General features: G+C 41.6%; 2 protein-coding genes across 8 annotated transcripts in view; one reads left to right on the top strand and one right to left on the bottom strand.

Annotated features, from left to right (window-relative positions):
- Positions 1-14,802, bottom strand: part of ZNF277 (zinc finger protein 277) — a 135,563-nt gene extending 120,761 nt beyond the window's left edge. The window contains exons 1-2 of one of the 3 annotated variants that reach the window (XR_015162548.1): positions 14,589-14,801; positions 13,491-13,588 (exon numbers count right to left, since the gene is read on the bottom strand). Coding sequence is in view for 2 of the 3 variants with exons in the window: in XM_086396607.1 (XP_086252733.1) it covers positions 13,491-13,588; positions 14,589-14,659 (169 nt within the window). In the remaining variant the exon portion in view is untranslated. Of the gene's footprint in view, positions 1-13,490; positions 13,591-14,588 lie in introns of those variants that run through there. The other 2 variants (XM_086396607.1, XM_086396608.1) reach the window with 2 other exon arrangements.
- The window catches only part of DOCK4 (dedicator of cytokinesis 4), a 479,600-nt gene continuing 473,587 nt past the window's right edge, over positions 13,784-19,796 (top strand). For 4 of the 5 annotated variants that reach the window (XM_086396606.1, XM_086396604.1, XM_086396605.1 and 1 more), the window contains exon 1: positions 13,785-14,216. In XM_086396606.1, the coding sequence (XP_086252732.1) occupies positions 14,180-14,216 (37 nt within the window). In that variant the 5' untranslated portion in view covers positions 13,785-14,179. Of the gene's footprint in view, positions 14,217-19,796 lie in introns of all 5 variants that reach the window. The other variant, XR_015162547.1, reaches the window with a different exon arrangement.

Below are 19,796 nucleotides of genomic sequence, written 5' to 3'. Positions count from 1 at the left end.
AAGTGGGAAATAGAATTTTCATCTGTTTTGTCAAAAAACTCTTAAGATGTTTCAAAAGGAAAAAGATCCAAAACAGGAATCTTTCTCTGTGGCATCAAATACCCATGTACTCTAGGGGTCATGAAAAAGAAAGGCTATTATCACCTTATACTTGAGAATTATATTACAACTGGCTGATTATTCAGGATTAATGAGCGCAGGTTAGGAGTTCAGTGGCCAGATGGGCAACTGTAATGAGCTGCCTGGAGCTAGGGCCCCGCCGGCACTGCCAGTCAGCATGGCAGGGGCCCTACACCAACAGTTTGGCTCTGCTCCAGCAGGGACCACCTTGAGCCAGTGGCTCTAAACCAACTCAGTCTTCTTGGCTTCATCTCCATCTGGGTCTGGAATGCTAGTCACTGGGCATGTGACTAATTTCTTAGAACGAAGCCTCAACTTGTATATCTTTTTTAGTAACTGAGCCTTCAACCTGCTGTCCTGATTCTGTAAACTGCTGATTTGATACCTTACCCAGAGTAAGTGTCCCTCTATACCTGTTTCTCTAAGGCTTTTTAACTGACTTGAATCCTGTCTCTCAAGTCCAGTTTTCTTGTGGGTGTGTTCCTGTTACTGGCAAAGACTCTCTTCTTGACCAAACTTTATAGTCAGGTTCCTTTGAATCTTTGTCTTGATCAGGCCACGCTAGACCTGCATAGACAGGTTTTAGCAAGAATCCTGGTAAGTCAGTCTGGACAGAATCCCCCATTCTCCATGTCTGATGGGGTTCCTCTGTCTCTACTATCCTCCAGGTGATACCTTACTACCCTGGCAGGCCCGTGGCCAAGAGTCTTGTTGAGTCTGTATAACCGGTGAAACTGTGTCCTCTTAAAATGCAGTTGCCCTGCTGAGTTTATGATTAACCTCTCTATCTGAAAATTGATTCCCTTTTGTGTCCCCTCTGACCTCAATCCTGTGCTAACTGAACACTAAACAACCAGAGTCAGGTGACTAAAATTGCTGTTGTTGATATTATCATTAACATAAAAACTCAGGTTCTTTCTCCAGGGCAAGATGAGCTAATAGACCCCCTGAGCCATGAATCACCTGGCCAGAGAACTGTAAACCAGAGACATCCTAACTCCCAAAACTATGATTAATAAATGTCACAGAAATGTCACAACTAGCTTCTTTCTTCTTCCCCTTTAAAAAACCCCTAACTCCAAGACCAAGTTGGAGCGTTTCTGAGGCTTGTTTCTCTTGCTTGGAGCCCGGAGATAAATCCTGACTTTGCTGCAAACTCCTGCTGTTAAAGAGTTTGGTTTTTTGCACCACAGGCGCATGGACCCTTTGCTCCATTACACCAGAATGGCCCTAATGTTTCCTATTAGGAATTTTCTATCACCTAACCTACCCAACCTGTTCTTTGTCTAAAAATCCCTACCTTTCTTTAAACTAAGAATTGAGTCCAGTTCTATACTGTGGTCTCTTCCCTTCCATTCCAATAGCTGCTGAATAAAATCTGTTTTTTACTACTTTACTGTCCAGCTCTGGTTTTCTTTAACACCACCAGATACCAGACTTTCTACCTGTCTGTACTCTGATGCCTGTTTTGTCATCATTATGGAGTTCTCTGCCTACCCTCTCTGGAACTTCCTTATGATAGAGCCCAAGCAAACCCCAACCTATCAAAGAAAGAATCTCCATACACAGCCTGCTTTGTCCTGGAATGTTTTTCAAATCTCAGGAATTTCCTTACAGGACTGATGGATCACCTGACTTTATTAAAGAGAGCATATAATTAAAGTCTAGTAATGGCAACTCATTCCAGTATTCTTGTCTGGAAAATTCCATGGACACAGGAACCTGGCAGGTTATAGTCCACGGGGTCGCAAAGAGCCAGACACGACTGAACACACACCCTTGAGTCTTCAGTATCTCTTTCTCTGGCACATACCAATGCCTCCTGACTCAACTTTCCCTCTTCAGTACATTGTTATCTGATTAAAGTTTGATCTTATCATTTCCTTTCCTCAAGTCTGCTGAGTAAGGATCTAACATTTGAAACCACATCATCTGCTTCAAACTGTTCAAAACTCTTTTCATTGTTCCATTTACCTAACACTTTCTCCGGGCAAAATGAAATGAGTTGTTACCTGATGCAGATGCCTTTAGTTTTTCACTGTTCCCTCCCTTTGCCTAAGCCTAGGATGCATTGCCTTATTTCTGCATGTTCAAATCCTACTCAACTTCAAGGCCCAGCACCACCTGCTGGGTACAATCTCTTTCTTGCTCAACTCTATCCTGATCACTCTGATGGTCCTTAACACTTTCTACTTTGTAATACAGGTACTAATGCCTCATTATCTTCCCTATCAGGCCATAAAACCCTGGACTGCAAGACTTATATCTTCTTTTTATCTTTGTATTCTACAGCATCTAAAATACAGAAGCTTGCACAAAGTAGATGCTTAATACAATTTTTTGAATGAACTAATTCTCAGTTCTATCAAAGCCCTTTCAGATTTGCATCATTTATTAAAATATGGAAAGGAGAAGGGATGGGGTAAAATGAGACATGTCATAATGATCTATCCGTAATCTCTTGGATTAAGAGACTCTAGAAGTTATCTGTTGCCTGTGGCTCTACACCAATTTTCTAACTTGATACACTCGATTAGTAACATTAACATGTGCAACTAATGTGTATCTAATTCCTAAGGGAAAATCCAGATATATATTCTTTCTACACAGACTCTAGAATTAATGTATAATTAGGCTCCCTAGATGTTAAGTCTACCTTCTCTTTCTTTTGTGGATGTACGGATGATAAGTTCAAAGAATGCTAACATAAAGAATTCCCCCCTTTACATACCAGGAAATTTTAAATATGAGTGCAAATAACTTCTCTAAAACCACAGAATCAGTCAGAAGCAGAAGAGGGATTAAAACCCAGATCTTTTGACTCCTTGTGAACTCGCCACCAAACAATATAGTCTATGATCACTGATGCTGGAAAAATAACTCAAAGTCCCAGTAGATTACAGCATTACTTTCCTTCATGAGGATACATATTTATAAAGCTTTCAAAAGTCATCCATCAACTAGTATGTAAGCAATTCCAATAAGCTTTCAGACTCTTTTTCACTTTCCTCTTCCCTCCTCCATTTGTGAAAATTAGTTGTATGGTGCTTTAGCAAAGATAGCTTGATTGATGTTATGTTACTGTTCAGCAACAGTTCCTGCTATTAATTGCTTTATAATGGTAATTACGATTTGTGGTACAAGATTATTTTCTTTTCTAATTGGCTATTACTGGTGAATAGCAGCTTGTTACATAACAGAAAGACTGTGTTAAATAAATAATCACAATTACAATTCTGAAGTCCTTCTCTTAAAAAACAAATTGAAGTTTTGAATAAAACCACTAACAAAATTGTTAAAGGCAGGGCCTCAGTAATTACTTGGGGGAGGGTTCATCTTTCAGTTTAGGAAAAAAAACCACGAAATAAGGACAGTGTTAGGGAAACCAGGAGATGGAGCATGCATTTCCTTTCTTTTAAAAATAACCGCGTTCAAAAGCTTTATTCTGCTCAGCTCCTCAGTCAAGGAATACAAATTGCAGATTCAAATGTTTCCAATTCTTCCCAGAGTACAATATGGAAACAGAAAGGACTTTCCAATTAGCTCTGGTAAAATATGAATGTGGAGCCCCACCTACCGCACTGAAACATCCTCAAGGATAAGGCCAGGGGTTCTTCTTCATTTGTGCCCCCATACAGCACCCAACATGGAGCTGACCAACAGTCACAACCCATTCAACAGCAAATGCCATCACACCACAGCACTGTCCCAAAAGATGAGGTGATTCAAAGCTATACGTGACAGTCCCTGTCCTCAAAGGCATTATAATAAAATCAAGGATATATCTTGATTCAAACTCTAATGTTAATTAGCCTCTAATCATTTTAAAGTTCTACCTCCAGACTGCTGCAGTAGTAGCAGCAGTTGTGATAACAGGGAGGTCACATGACTTGTTAAAGGTCACACAGGTTTTAATTCACAAATACTTTGGAATCCAGCTTGTCCAATTCCAAAGACTCACAATTGCCTCTTGTGACATATCTTCATCAACATCATTCATCTCTATCTTCATAGTCTATCAAAGCTTACAGAGTGCATTCACATATAATGTCTCACTCAACCTTCCAATAATATCAGTAAGGTAATTAACCTGCAGCATTTTTATGAGATTGAGGCTCAGAGAGGTTAAATGATTTTTTCCCAAGTTCACATTGTGACAAAGCAGCAAATTCAGGATCAAAGCCCAGATTTCTAACTCTTAATCCAGGTTTTCCTTCCACATATTTTTACTCAATGTATTAATTTAAATATATTACATATAAAGAAAGCCCTGAATTATCCCATATTAGATTATATTATTAATACTTAAAATATTCTACCATTTATTGTTGAACCCCCCTAATCTCCCTCTGTACTCTTGATGAAGCAAAGGTTTAAGTCCTGTTTAATACTAGAAACTTTACTTGGTTCCTGAAGATAGCACCCAATTCCAGTTGGCTATTTTACAAATAAATGACACTGGTCACAAAGACCATTGGCTGAGATGTAAAGAAAGGCAGAAGACTGATCAGTCAAATCCATCACTTCTGGAAAAAGCTGCCCTGCTCACCCTTGGGTCAATGAAGTCAATACAACACACTTGTTTCAGCAAGAGATGGCAATTCTTCAAGGCACTGTCAGTGAAATGACAATCCATTAGGTCTCATAAGTTTATTAAATAAATCCAGCAAAACTGAACCCCAGTTTGTGGCAAAGTTCCCCATGAACAGTTAATAGAGGTATTTAAAGATTCAATGGCTGGAAGGACAGTTTAGGTACACTTCTTATTACATGCTCATGAATTTATGTATAGAACAAAGTATGATTTTTATTTTTCTATTTTATTTTTTACAGAATCAGTTTTATTTTATAGTTTTTGGCATACATTAACTGATTCTCTTTACCTCTGCTCGCTTCCCTTTTAAATGAACTCTTTGAACCCTGGCAGAAAGTCCTTTAGGGAAAGACTTTTCCTTCAGCTCATCTTTCCGACTTGAGAGGAAAGAGTTTTCAGGTATCAAACGGTGATGAGCATCAAGAAAGTATTAATATGATTTTTATTATCAGTCTGGTCAATATCATCTTCAGTGTTTCAAGCTGGGTTGTATATGTGTATGTGTTGTGAAGGCTGGAGCTATTCTTCTGCATGAATGCAGTATCTATGTCAGTATAATAAGAAGTGTAGATTAACTCAGTGTCTGATACTACAAGGACTGACCAAATTCCTTAATAGAAACCTGGTCATAAAATGAAAAAGAGACATTAAAATTGTAGCACTCAAAATCAGCACCGGTACCACCACTGGCACACATGCTGGAGGTGTTCCTGAACCTATGACTGAAATAAAAGTCACCATTTATTGAAGACCAGGAATTATACCCACCATTTCATTAATTGTTTTACTATTCTAGCAAGACAGACATGATTAGCACCCATTGTTCATACATGAGAAACTGAAGATCAGAGGCTGTTTAACTTGCCTGTGGCTGGTTAACTAACCAGGATTTGATCCTAAGTTGTTATGACCAACCTAGACAGCATATTAAAAAGCAGAGACATTACTCTGCCAACAAAGGTGCATCTAGTCAAGGCTATGGTTTTTCCAGTGGTCACGTATGGATGTGAGAATTGAACTATAAAGAAAGCTGAGTGCCAAAGAATTGATGCTTTTGAACTGTGGTGTTGGAGAAAAGTCCCTTAGATTGCAAGGAGATCCAACCAGTCTATCCTAAAGGAGATCAGTCCTGAGTGTTCATTGGAAGGACTGATGTTGAAGCTGAAACGCCAATACTTCGGCCACCTGATGCAAAGAACTGACTCATTTGAAAAGACCCTAATGCTGGGAAAGATTGAGGGCAGGATGAGAAGGGGACGACAGAGGATAATATGGTTAGATGGCATTACCGACTTGATGGATGTGGGTTTGGGCGGACTCCGGGAGTTGGTGATGGACATGAAGGCCTGGCGTGCTGCGGTTCGTGGGGTTGCAGAGAGTCGGACAGGACTGGACTGAACTGAACTGAACTGGCCTGATCTCTTTCCTCATACTATGTTGCCTTTCTATAGTAGCATAAGCTTTAGAACAAATTTATGTTTCAGGAAAGTCTGTTTCAGACCTCATCCAGTGGAATTTAGTTACTATGAGACATCTTTCTAATAGTAATTGGACTAAAAGTTCTCTTTCAGTTACTGTGTGACCTTGTGCCAGTTCCTCTTTGCACCAGTTTCCTCCTTTGTAAATAAAAAGGGGATAATATGAATATCTATTCCAGGGATGCTGTGAGACAAAATAAGATCTCCAAAAGCATTTGAAACAGTACTTGGCACAACGACTACTCAACAAATGTTAGCTACCATCAGCATCATCATTATTATAATATCTCCTCTTAATATCCTACAAGTTGGGTCCTATGTACATTTTAAAGGAAAACAAAGGATGTTCTAAAGAAGGCCCCTTCAGAACCTTACATCAAACCTAGCAGCTATAATTCTTTTTCTTCCTTCACACCCTCTGGCCTGTACTTTCCAGGCCATCTGTGTATGTAAGGTTATTTGAGCGTCTTGCCCATGAGTCTAAATGTGGGTGGTGTATGTGTGAAGAGCTGGGAGCTGGGTATGAGGGGGCAGCACTGGGTAGAGCTGAGAAAGGGTATAGAAGATAATACAAAAGGCCTTTAGAGCACATAGTTGCAATACCAGTACAGAGCACCAACAGACACTCTGACAAGCCCTAAGAATGCATGAGCAGCCTAAGCAGTTATCACCACTACATTCCTAAGCTTCCCCTTGGTTACACCATAATGTGGATTGCTTCTAAGTGAATCAGAATAGGCAGTTTTACAGTTCAATTAGGCATATCTTTAAATTCAACTAATGTTTACTGATTTCCAACTTTATAAAAGGAAGTATATCAGTCTTTCATAAATATAAAATTCAATGAAATAATCACAAACTCTGCAAGGTAGGTATTAGAGCTATGTTTTCATAAATGTAGCAAATGTGCAATAAATCTACCACACAGCTACTAAATGTCAGAATTGAAATTTAAATACAGTTTTTCCAAGATAGGCTCTAGTCTTCCTTCCACTGTCATGTCAAATATATGAGACTGGACTTAGGCTGTAATTCTGAAAGATGACAACCTGTGGAAAACTGGGTAACAGCCACACAGATAATGGAAGACAGATTTCAAGGTCTGTGTAGTAGTTCACTCAGTTATGAGTTCAAGGTTATAAAGGACAGATCCGAAGCATTCTTTCAAAAATTTAATCATTATCTAAAAACTAACCCTTCACTTAAAAAAAGACTGAAAAACTATGCTAAAATGCTAACTGTGATTATCTCTGACCAAGTTGACACTTCATGATGATATTCTACATTTTCCCATTAGTATGTATAACTTTCACAAGCACACAACATCTACACAGTTTTTTATTCTTCTTCAATTCCTCTGCTTAAAACAGCAGTCATTTTAAGCACTTTGGATGAGTTTCAAACAGATTCTAATCATCAAATTACTATAGAATGTTTACTACACACAGTTCTGATAAGCACTGGATGTATAAAAATAAAATAAGACACCTCTTACCCTCAAGAAGTTCACAGTCTACTGGTGTAGACAAAATTGCCAACAAATAATTATATGTTAAGTGTGATAATGGAGATTTGGGAAGGGAAGAAGGGTGTCTGACAATGAGGCTGGAAACGTGGATTAAGAACCCTAACTGCAATGCGTTAGAGTTACACTGAAGATGTGAAGTGAAGATCCACGAATACATTTGAGTTTTGGAAGGTGGATTAAGAACAGCAAAATCAAGAATCAGTGATATCAATATGAAGGTTTTGCAATCATCCAGGCTAGAATTCAGTTTTGGTCAAACATTTATTAAACACTGACGAGATGACAAGAACAGGGTCAAGCAGACAAAAACAAAAGACATGGTTTTGGTCCCAAAAGCAAAGTTTGGAGCTTGGGGGATATGCATCGTAGGTCCAAAGAAGCATTATCCTGATCATCATCTCCTGGGCATGCATTTGTAGGGAAAAAAGTTGACTCTATCAGAATGCTACAGTATGAAAGCACAGATTAACTGTCAGAAGAAATCACCTCCATCAGAAAAATTTCCCCAGTAACCTCCCCAAATGTGAGAAATGTTGAGTCTATTTATTATCTGTTCCCAGTTTCCTGGAAAAACATGAAGTCCCAGTCACTGTTCGAATGTTTGGAAGGTGGTTGTGTGCACAATCAGAGGATTCCCTGAAGGAAGATGGAGTCTGGCACACAGAAGGTGTGGAAGGTGTCACACCTGCCTGCACACCACAAAGCGACTCATTCCAGCAGAAATCTTGCATAATTGCTAGGGTTTCTATAAAAAGACTCCACAGTCCCTTCTGCCCCAGAATATTAAACACACAGATGGACATTTTAATTAGAATTAGAGGGAAACCTCTTAAAAGAGACAGTTTTCAAGAAATTAAAGATTTTTACAGGGAAAGACATAATTGATAACCGAACTGGCTGCTTAACAAAAAATATGAATATGCATACTTTTAACATCTGTAGTTTCACCCAAAATTTGTATCACACTTCATAGACTTTGAAAAGAATGTGGATAAAGTCACACGATACATGGGTTATCAAAGGAATTTTTAATGACAGCTTTACCTTATGACCTAAAAACCAACCATTAGTGAGACTACTGGACAGTTCTGAATCAGAGTGAAGAATTCTTTTCTGGTTCAGATAGCAAATTCACTGCTCAATACTTTCGTTGAAAATAAACTGGAATCTAAAATCTGTATGCAGGTCAGGAAGCAACAGTTAGAACTGGACATGGAACAACACACTGGTTCCAAATAGGGAAAGGAGTACATCAAGGCTGTATATTGTCACCCTGCTTATTTAACTTATATGCAGAGTACATCATGAGAAATGCTGGACTGGAAGAAACACAAGCTGGAATCAAGATTGCTGGGAGAAATATCAATAACCTCAGACATGCAGATGACACCACCCTTATGGCAGAAAGTGAAGAGGAACTCAAAAGCCTCTTGATGAAAGTGAAAGTGGAGAGTGAAAAAGTTGGCTTAAAGCTCAACATTCAGAAAATGAAGATTATGGCATCCGGTCCCATCACTTCATGGCAAATAGATGGGGAAACAGTGGAAACAGTGTCAGACTTTATTTTTGGGGGCTCCCAAATCACTGCAGATGGTGACTGCAGCCATGAAATTAAAAGACACATACTCCTTGGAAGGAAAGTTATGACCAACCTAGATAGCATATTCAAAAGCAGAGACATTACTTTGCCAAAAAAGGTCCATTTAGTTAAGGCTATGGTTTTTCCTGTGGTCATGTATGGATGTGAGAGTTGGACTGTGAAGAAGGCTGAGTGCTGAAGAATTGATGCTTTTGAACTGTGGTGTTGGAGAAGACTCTTGAGAGTTCCTTGGACTGCAAGGAGATCCAACCAGTCCATTCTGAAGGAGATCAGCCCTGGGATTTCTTTGGAAGGAATGATGCTAAAGCTGAAACTCCAGTACTTTGGCCACCTCGTGTGAAGAGTTGACTCACTGGAAAAGACTCTGATGCTGGGAGGGATTGGGGGCAGGAGGAGAAGGGGTCGATGGAGGATGAGATGGCTAGATGGCATCACTGACTCGATGGACGTGAGTTTGAGTGAACTCCGGGAGTTGGTGATGGACAGGGAGGCCTGGCATGCTTCGATTCATGGGGTCGCAAAGAGTCAGACACGACTGAGCGACTGAACTGAACTGAAAATTACACTTTCCATCGGATACTCAATTCACTCTAATAGTCATCTAAACATTGATCCTGAGTTAATGATGGTCATCACAGTTTTGTAAGGATCTGGAGAAAAGGATGCTGCTGCTAAGTCACTTCGGTCATGTCCGACTCTGTGTGACCCCATAGACGGCAGCCCACCAGGCTCCCCCGTCCCTGGGAGAAAAGGATACTCATATTATTACTGGTGGGAATGTCTACTCACCATTGAAGGGGAAAATCTGACATCTATCACAATTATAAACATGTGTCACCTTTGACCTAATTTCTCAATATATATACATCCAGTGGACAAGGATACGTATGTAGAGCTGTTCACTACATTAGTGAAAAACTAAAGCTACACTTACATGTTCATTAACAGAGGAATGGTTAACATACGGTGCATTCATATCATGGAATACTACGGGCACAGTTCTTAAAAAGAATGAAGCAGCAGATGTATTGACATGGAAGAATGTCTATAATAGAATACTGGAAGAAAGAAGGTGGCAGATCTTTAAGCTTACACTGAATGATCCTTTTTTATTCAAAAGAAATCAAAACCATACAGATGCGTGTCATACATAAAATTTATTGAAAAGAATACTTACCAAACCCCCAAGAATTGTTACTTTGGGACTGAGACTGTGTATGGTGCAGGAACTTTGATTTTTTTACGTTACACACCTCTGAATGGTTTGAACTCTTGATGATTAAAAGTTTTATAATTTTAAAATGACTAATGTACTTAAAAGTCACACAATGCTTTTGAAAGGCATACCCAATTTTCTTTTTTATGAGTTACTTTGTGAGATAAATTTACCAAAGGTTCCACCTTCAAATGTTAAACAGGTAGCCTTTTGGAACTTTGAGAATCTGGAAAATCTTTAGTATGTTACTATAAGATAAGGGCTGCTGCTGCTTCAGTTGTGTCCGACCCTGTGCAACCCCAGAGACTGCAGCCCACCAGGCTCCCCCATTCCTGGGATTCTCCAGGCAAGAACACTGGAGTGGGTTGCTATTTCCTTCTCCAATGCATGAAAGTGGAAAGTGAAAGTGAAGCCACTCAGTCATGTCTGACCCTCAGTGACCCCATGGACCGCAGCCTACCAGGCTCCTCTGTCCATGGGATTCTCCAGGCAAGAGTACTGGAGTGGGGTGCCACTGCCTTCTCCAAAAATAAGAGTTGACTATGTGGCATATCCCCAAATGAACTGTTTAGGGTATGAATATAACACAATATTTAAGAATGGAGCTTACTAAAAATTTCTCCAAAGAGGTACTGAAATAATTTCAGAACTAGGGGTTTCATTGAAGTGAGAAGAAGTAGCACTAACTCTGTGCTAAGACAAAAATTTAAGACTAAATGTCAATTTAACCATGAAAGCACAAAGCAAGAAATTAACAAAAAAAAGAACCAATGACAAGGATGAAGAACCAAATTTAAGCCTGAAACCACATTTGTTATGTTAGGAAGTTAGACATGAGCAACAAGGGAGGCCTGGCTGAAAGGGATGCAAGCTGGAGCTCATAGATACACTACAAAATAACCAGAGACTTTTCAACTCTTGCTCATGTGCCCTAGGCACACAGAGAGTGGATACAAAATAAACAAGGGGCTTCTCCAAGTAACCTTAGGCACTTAGGATTAGGAGCCCAGTAAGGGCTCATGAACATTCTACATCTAATCATAACAGACTGAATTGTGAGAAGACATAAACAACATAGCCTGCTGTTACATAACTTAAAATTGTCAATCAGCCTTGAGTATATGCCCATTTGTATTCCCCTTCATGGACTGGTGGTGGGTACAAGTTCTACTTTGCACACACCATAGGCAAAAGGAAGAGCATGGAAGTATGAAAGTGGGACATCAAACAGGATCAACAGGAAGGAAGAGGAGAGCTCCCTTGGAGTCAGTCTGCTCCCATGTTTTAGGAGTGTCTGTCTAATAAAAGATCTGTCTGCTTGAGCCAAACTGAACTGTAACTTGTCTGTTATTCTGTACCCTTTAGTCTATCACTCTAAGTTTTCGGTGTGACAAGACAAGAAACTAGGAAGAGAAATAAACTGACCTAACTGAAAAAACATCAACAGACTTCCCTGGCAGTCCAGTGGATAAGACTCTGCAGAGGGCAGTTTCCACTGCAGCAGACCTAGACTGGGTCCCTGGTCAAGGAACTAAGCCCCTGCAAGCTGCACGGTGTGGCCAAACAAAAAAAAAAAAATCAAAAGGAAAAAGACAACTAGCTATGTTAAAAATTATGTATCAGACCAAAAGAGAAGGGAGTAATGTTGGTGATACACAGACTATAAGGATACAACTATGACACACTAGACAGTGTATTAAAAAGCAGAGACATCACTTTACTGACAAAGGTCTGTCTGTGGTTTTTCCAGTAGTCATGTATGGATGTGAGCATAAAGAAGGCTGAGGGTCAAAGAATTGATACTTTCAAACTGTGGAACTGGAGAAGACCCTTGAGAGTCCCTTGGACTGCAAGCAGATCAAACCAGTCAATCCTAAAGGAAATCAACCCAAAATATTCATTGGAAGGACTGATGCTGAAGTTCCAATACTTCGGCCACCTGATGCAAAGAGCTGACTCACTGGAAAAGCCCCTAATGCTGGGAAAGACCGAGGGCATGAGGAGAAGAGGGCGACAAAGTATGAGATGGTTGGATGGCATCAATGACTCAATGGACATGTGTTTGAGCAAACTCAGGGAAACAGTTAAAGACAGGGAAGCCCCGAGTGCTGCAGTCCATGGGGATGCAAAGAGTCAGATAGGACTCATTGATAAATGGATAGATGATAGATGAATAGAACAACAACAAAAGAAAGGGGCTAGGGATTCTAAAGATAACCTCTTCCGCAGCTTTCAAAGTTTTATTTTCGCTCTCTATACTGGGTCAGAAGACAACCGGAAAGTCAAGCAAAGCCAAAGTAGCTGTGATGACTTTCTTTGAAGCCATGACTACAAATTACCATTTCCTTTCCTATTGCTCTAAGGACCCAGAGTTTGGGAAGATCTTCCAGGCTCTACGTTCAATCCTAGAGAACGCCCGGGGCAGTTGACAGGGGAAGAAGCTGTGAGAGTCATGCAGACTTTCCCTTCAGAGGCTGCTCCAGACAACAACTGTGAAAAATCTGTAGAGTGACCAACCAGTCTGCAAATGATAATCCGCCCGAACCCAAATAAAACCTATCTCTCGAGGCCAAACCAAGCAAACCGAGGCGAGGGTAGACTACTGGCGAGGAAAGAGGTCAGCTAATTCCAGAGTTACAATCACACACGCGCAAACCTTGCCCCACGCCCACTCGGCAGCGAGAGTAAAGGTGGGAGCTCCAAACGTAGGACAGAACCCAGGGAACTTCCCTGGCTGCGGATAAGGCCATTTCATCCCATTTTCTCTTCCCTCCCAGACAGTCTCCAGTAAGTAGCTTCCTCTCACCCCCTCCTGTCCCGCGGGGCTCCACCCGTGGCCCCTTCGCGCTCAAGTGGCTGGACGGAGCTGAGGTCTGTCCAGCAGTCAGCTGTATTCCAGGTTGGAAAGAAACGAAGACAAAAAACCATTTGCACCTCAGAGGCACCGTACTCACCCTCATAACTGACACCTCCGGCTCCACCACGGTTGCCATCACTGTCCTCCTCCCCTTGGGTAGCAGCCCCCTGGGTCTTGGGAGCAGCCATTACTCGGCTGAGGAAAAAAAAAAAAAAGAGGGCCGTAGAACAGGCGCGGGACCAATGGAAACGCGATTGGAAACGAATTCCCCACTGACGCGGCTTTTCCTCCACGCCCACTCCGCGCCGTCACGATCTGGACCAATAGAACGTGGCGAGCGGGACGTAGTCCCGCCCCTAGCCGCTAACTCCCCTCCCCCTTCCGGGATGGAGCTGTTGCAGAACTACAGTTCCCAGCGTGCTGCGGGGCGCTCGGCAGGGAGGGCTAGAAGAGGCGCTGACGGGCGGGGGTGCGCCGGAGAGTGCCCCGGCGTGTTCGCTTAGTTCAGTGAATCAGAACAATGACTGCGCCTCCGGGTTCCCGGGAGCGCGTCGGAGGACTCTGAGCAGCCACCGCTGGGAGAGCGGCGGGCGGCGCAGCCTCGGCCGCGCAGTGTCAACGCTGGGCTCGGGAGCCTCCAGCGCAGACCCTGCCCAGCGACCGCAGCCCGCGCGGAGCCGCGGGGCTCCAGCGCTGCAGCCACTACTCGGGAGCTGTGCATTGTTGTGAGCCGGAGAAGGGGCGCGGGGATTACAAAGCCTGAAGACTCCGGACCCCTGTTTAGCCATGTGGATACCTACGGAGCACGAGAAATACGGCGTGGGTGAGTCTCCGCGGGGCGAACTTTTATTCTGCTCTTGTCCTAGTCCGAGCGAGTGCGAATTTCGCGTCCTTGCCCCCGTGCCCCTCTCTCTCAGCCCGGCTGCAAATGCCTAATTCTGGCATCGCGCTGCGGGTTAGGGGCTTTGCTCAGCCACCTCCTGGAAGAGGGTTGCGCGTCGGGGTCTCGCCCCTCAACGCCGGATGGGAGCTCTCGGCACGGGCTCCTGGAGGGAGCGCCGGGACGGCTGCGGGGAGCGCGCGGCCAGCCCGCCTGCTGCGGGCTCTGCCTGCGGAGTTTGGAGTGGCTACCGGGCGTGTGTGTCAAGTTGGAAGAGGAGAACGGACGGCTTTCCTCTCCCTCCTTCTCCTTTACCTTAAAGATGGCAAGGGCTGCAACGACTTCCCAGGGTGGAGAGGGAGACAACAGTCGCGGAGAGAGAACATCCCCAAAACAGAAGGGAGGCGCAGAACCTTCCCTCTGCCTTCCACATTCCCGGAGTGCGGAATGTGGCACCGTCCTCAGAAGAGCCGCTCTGACAGTCTGGCCCGAGCCTTTCTCCTCCCTCCCATCCCGGGTTACCCGGTGTGTGTGCGCGCTCGGAGAGGCGGTGGGGCGGGGGTTAGTAAATTTCAACATCTGCGCCGCTCTGCTCTTTGGTCTTTGGAGGGGAACGGGTATTTCAGCAATGTTTTTACTTCTGACCACCCTCTCTGCTCATGGTGGGGGTGGTGCTGGAGGACAGCTGTGGAGTGTTAATGGGGAGAGAGACTCCGAAAGCTTGGGTCTTCGAGGCAACGAGACAGCTTTTAGGAAAGACTACCCTGACACTATCCTTTTCCTTTAGGAGGAAAAGGAGCAGGGTAGCGCTCGGTGTTCTGTGTAAAGGTGAACAACAAAGGACATTAATATTGACGGATGAATACAGGAGTCTCCCTTCCTTTCCCTCCTCCCATTTCAGGCGGATTACAGTTCCCGTTTTTGTTGTTTGATTTCAGCTGGGTCGCCCCTTGACAGTTACTCCTTTTAGGTTGCGACTATTAAAAAGAAAGGCTCTCTGGCAAGCCTGAAGCAGCCAAATGCAATTATAACCTCTCAAAAGGTTTGACAGAGAAAGTATTATGATATAATACTTAATATATAGTATTAAGGAAACATAATATATAGTTTCCTATAATGCCCTGTCCTGGTTATTGGTTTACTTTTAAAAAAATTGGGTGTAGATCTAGTGATTTAGATGATATGTAGGTATCTGCTTGTGTTCATTTTCCTGTAATTTAAAAAATCTGGAAAGCCTTTCGAGGGAGTCATAATTACAGGGGATTTTCCCCCCCCAACTTCACCTGGGGATAGGACTTTGGAGTGTCCTGAAAGGGCTGTATGATTAAACAAAGTCATTCCCCTGTATTATATGAGCTTTCATTTTGGATTTTGACTGGTCAGCAAGACAATAGTTTGCCCAGGACCCACCTTTGGGAAGGAGTTCCAGTTTTCCCTTTCTTTGAAATGTAAGGGGAGCCTTTATCAGGTGCTCAACCGGCAAGGAGAAGATGTTTCCTTCTCTTCACCTGCCTCATTTTTGGGTGTAGATTACTTATTAGGAAGAGACATTGTTTTTGCTGAAGTGTTGAGGACGTGGAGTGTCCCCTTGTCACCGGCTTAGCACTCAGTGCAGGAAGCACAGACATGGCCAGCAGCACTGTCCCGCTTGGAGTTGATCCCAGATGTTGCTTTCTTCCAAGTGTTAAATTATACAGATTATGGATGGGATTTATTTTCTTGATTTCTTTATGTGCCAGGTCACAGCTGGGGTGCTGGTATCGATTAGATCCTCTCTCGTTTTTCTTTTGCAAGCTGTGGGCAGAGGATTAAAACACACTCTGGGATTTCCTGGAATGGCAAACCGGATGTTATCAGTCAAGTGTTTTGGGCTGCAGCAGACACCTCGCCTTTGGGTAGTTGTGATTTGGTTGCAGAGTAGGGGATGTAGATGGGTGAGCACACATTTGGAGAAAGGTGGGATGAGATGAGAGGTGAAAGAAGAGGGCGGGGATCTGTTGTGCTCATGTATGCAATATAATACAGGATTGTTACCATATTATATTATTAATTTTTGAGCATTTGGCTTATGAAATGCTTAGCTGTTGTTTAGACTCCATCTGTTACATGTGTGTGTGTGGTGAAAATTTTGCAGGGATTCTTATGTGGACTTTATTTCTCACCACAGAAAGGACTATTTGTAGTTGCTTATACTGAACAACTAAAACACACATGCTCTACGTTTTTTTTTTTTTTTTTTTTTAATAAACTTGGTTACTGTATGTGCTTTTCTTTCTAGTTTTTTATAAAAACTCAAATTTATTTTATGGGCACAGATGTTTTGCTGATATCAGGTGTAGTAATAAATCAATTTCCTTATTCTTTGATATAAATCTGTCTTTGTAAGTTTGAATGCTTGAAGTTTCCATGCACATTGTATATTTCTAACATACTTATCTCTCATTATTTATGAGAGAATTATGTATCTTTATATATTATTGTTTCAGTCTCAAGCAACATACTATAAATATGGATAAAATTACTTAAATTTCATACCTGTAGTAAAATGTATCAGAGATAGGAATTCCTTTTCAAACCTGATGTGTGGGCACTATCCCATCCATTTAATTGATGAATGGTCTTAAAACAATGCATACTTAGTCATATATCTAAGTGTTCTAGGGTAGTGGACAGGTATAGTGATTAAACTAAAGTTCTGAGTAGTAAGGAACCTTTTCTCTTTGAAAGCGTGTTAATAGGCACAACTGTAGACATATTTTATCTTGGGAGAGCCTGTTTAGCTCTTGGTCTTAGTCAAGACAGTGCTTGCTGCCAGTTGTATGACCTAAGGTAAGTCACTTAACACAGGGTCTCAGCACACAGTCGAAGAATAGCCAAGGTTCTTCTCAGTATTAATTCTGTGGAGTTCTTCCAAACGAGTGTGTCCTTTGGTTAGGAAGATATTTCCATTGTGTTGAGATTGTAATGAGAAAGGCACTTTTGCTATGACACATCCCACATGGTTTTCAACTAAGATCACAGGTAAGCAAAAGCTACCTGGCAGGCTGCCAGAACCAAGCTGATTCAGGCTGTTTGATTCTCTCTCTCTAGGAGGAACTCCATGGGCAGTGACTAAAACATTCTTGATCACCCCCTGACAACTTTCCTCACACTATCTGCCTTCTATACATCCTCATCTGTCACAGTCCCCGTCCCCTCCTCCCTTAAAGTGATGGGAATTAGTCACACAGAAAGTTAGGGCCATTGCAGATCTGTTTCTACATTCATTTGCTCAGCAGGCATGCGTGCAGCATTCCCAGGTGAGCCCGTGAGCCTTTGTGAGCTACAAACTGAGCCTCTCAACCGGGCCAGATGTTTTACATTTGTGAACCTGGTTAGGCTTAGAGGGGTAATGTGGGCTGGATTGATCAGTGCAAAAAAATCCCTAAGGCTTACAGGAAACAAAACTCAGAACAAACTGATCTGAAGGTCACAGATATCATTTAAAAAATGAAGTGTCATCATATCCATATCACTGAGTCTTCACAAACATTCCTGTCTTCAACTTATCCTAAAGTGGTTTTTAAAATCATCTAAGTAGGAATTCAGGCTTCCTAGTTGGCTCAGTGGTAAAGAATCTACCTGCCAAGCAGGAGATGTGGGTTTGATCCCTGGGTTGGGAAGATCCCCTGGAGAAGAAAATGGCAACCCACTCCAATATTCTTGCCTGGAAGTCCCATGGACAGAGGAGCCTGGTGGGCTACAGTCCATGGGGTCAAAAAGAATTGGCCATGACTTAGTAACTAAACAACAGCAAAGTAGGAATTCTGTTCGTTTTAAAAGTCCTTTGTATTTTTATGGGGAGAGGTACCATCTCTTATTTACTCAGGATCTTTAGAATGTCTTTTCCTTCAGAAGCGTGCTTTATTGGTAGCCTGTGTGGAAGAGTTACGAGGGAGTGTACCTTTCGTCTTAGCTGTTTTCAATTTTGTTAGCTGGCAGTCTTGAGAGATGTTTCTTATCTTGTGGTACCATGATGTGTGCAGATAACATGTGTAGCTAGATAAAGATGTGCTGCCTGGAATTGTTTGTGGCATTTAGAGACTGGCACAGGATTCTAAACTTTCAGTGGGAAGCAAAGAGCAGTGATTTATACCTGCAAGTAAAGTATCACTGAAGGGCTGTGTAGACAGTGAGATGGCAGCTTACATTCATGATCTGGCCTCCTCTGGGAATAGCTGTAAACATATCCCCCTTTTGGTCAGTCTCATAAGTGATGATTCTTTCATAAGGCCCCACAGTGACACTGAGATACTGCCTTTCTTCTTTAGTCTTATTTTTTTCCCCAGAGGCTGTATAGTCAGAATTACAATGGAGATTATAACAATTTCAAAAAACTTAAGAATTTCCTGTCTCTAGCTCCATTTTTTTCAGCAGACTACATTTGCAGAATTATCTTTGATACAGTATGTCCAAGTTCTAGCATAGTGATTTTATGTTGTGAACTTATACAGCAGAGAAACATTAAACTAAGGAACCCAGCCATAATGCTGTAACCTTAACATATTAATGCAATGTTTTATAGTTAAAAAGATGTGAAATTATTTTATTTGAATCTACTCTCTGAAGTACAATACTTTCCATTTAAGAGATGAGGAAACAACTTCACAGAGATTAAATGACTTACAGGCATGCGTTCGAGATATTGCAGTTTTGGTTCTAGACCATTGCAATGAAGCAAATTATCACGATAGAGTGACTCACAAATTTTTTGGTTTCCTAGTGCAAATAGGTTATGTTTACACTATATTGTAGTCTTTAAGAGTGAAATAGTGTTACATTTTAAAAACTAGGTATATGCCCTAATTTAAAAAGAAAAACAGCAAATAAATAAATAAAAAGAGAAATCGCAAGCCATCATCTGACAATGCAAGGTTGTTGCTACACACTTTCCATTTGTAACAAATGCAGTATCTGTGAAGCATAGTAAAATGAGGTACTCTTGAATTTTGATATTGTTTAACTGTCATCCATAATAGGAAATTCATTTCATTTCCTGACACCAGCACCACCCAGGACCACCCTACACATATAAGTGAAACAGTATTTACTCATACTTTCTGTGACCTCCTGTTCTTTTTCATTTAAAAAATACATACATACAGCACCCAAATCATTATGTTGTACACCTGAAACTAATAGAATGTTGTATGTCAGGTATGCCACAATAAAATAAATTTATTTATAAACTTAAAAAGATTGTCACTAACTTTACTTAATGACTCAGTGGGTCCTCACTGATAGTTGGAATAGCACTGCCCTAGATACCTCATTTGTGATACAGGAAGCACTGGAATTTAGGCCTTGTTGGGTTTCTAGTTAAGTTCATTCATTATGTTGTTGTTTTTTGACAAATATGTATTTGTATTTAAACTTAGACTTTAATCATACTTTTTTCTTCTAATATAAGTCAAAGTTTGTCTTTTTATATAATATTTCTCATTAACTATGGAACAAGTATCCAAAACCATCACATGCATTGCA

Source organism: Bos grunniens, chromosome 4 (assembly GCF_055505025.1).
Source record: "Bos grunniens cultivar Pamir isolate PY7600 chromosome 4, Bosgru_T2T1.0, whole genome shotgun sequence".
NCBI lineage: Eukaryota > Metazoa > Chordata > Mammalia > Artiodactyla > Bovidae > Bos > Bos grunniens.
Note: the sequence above shows the minus strand (reverse complement) of the source record. Positions and strands in the feature narration are given on the sequence as shown.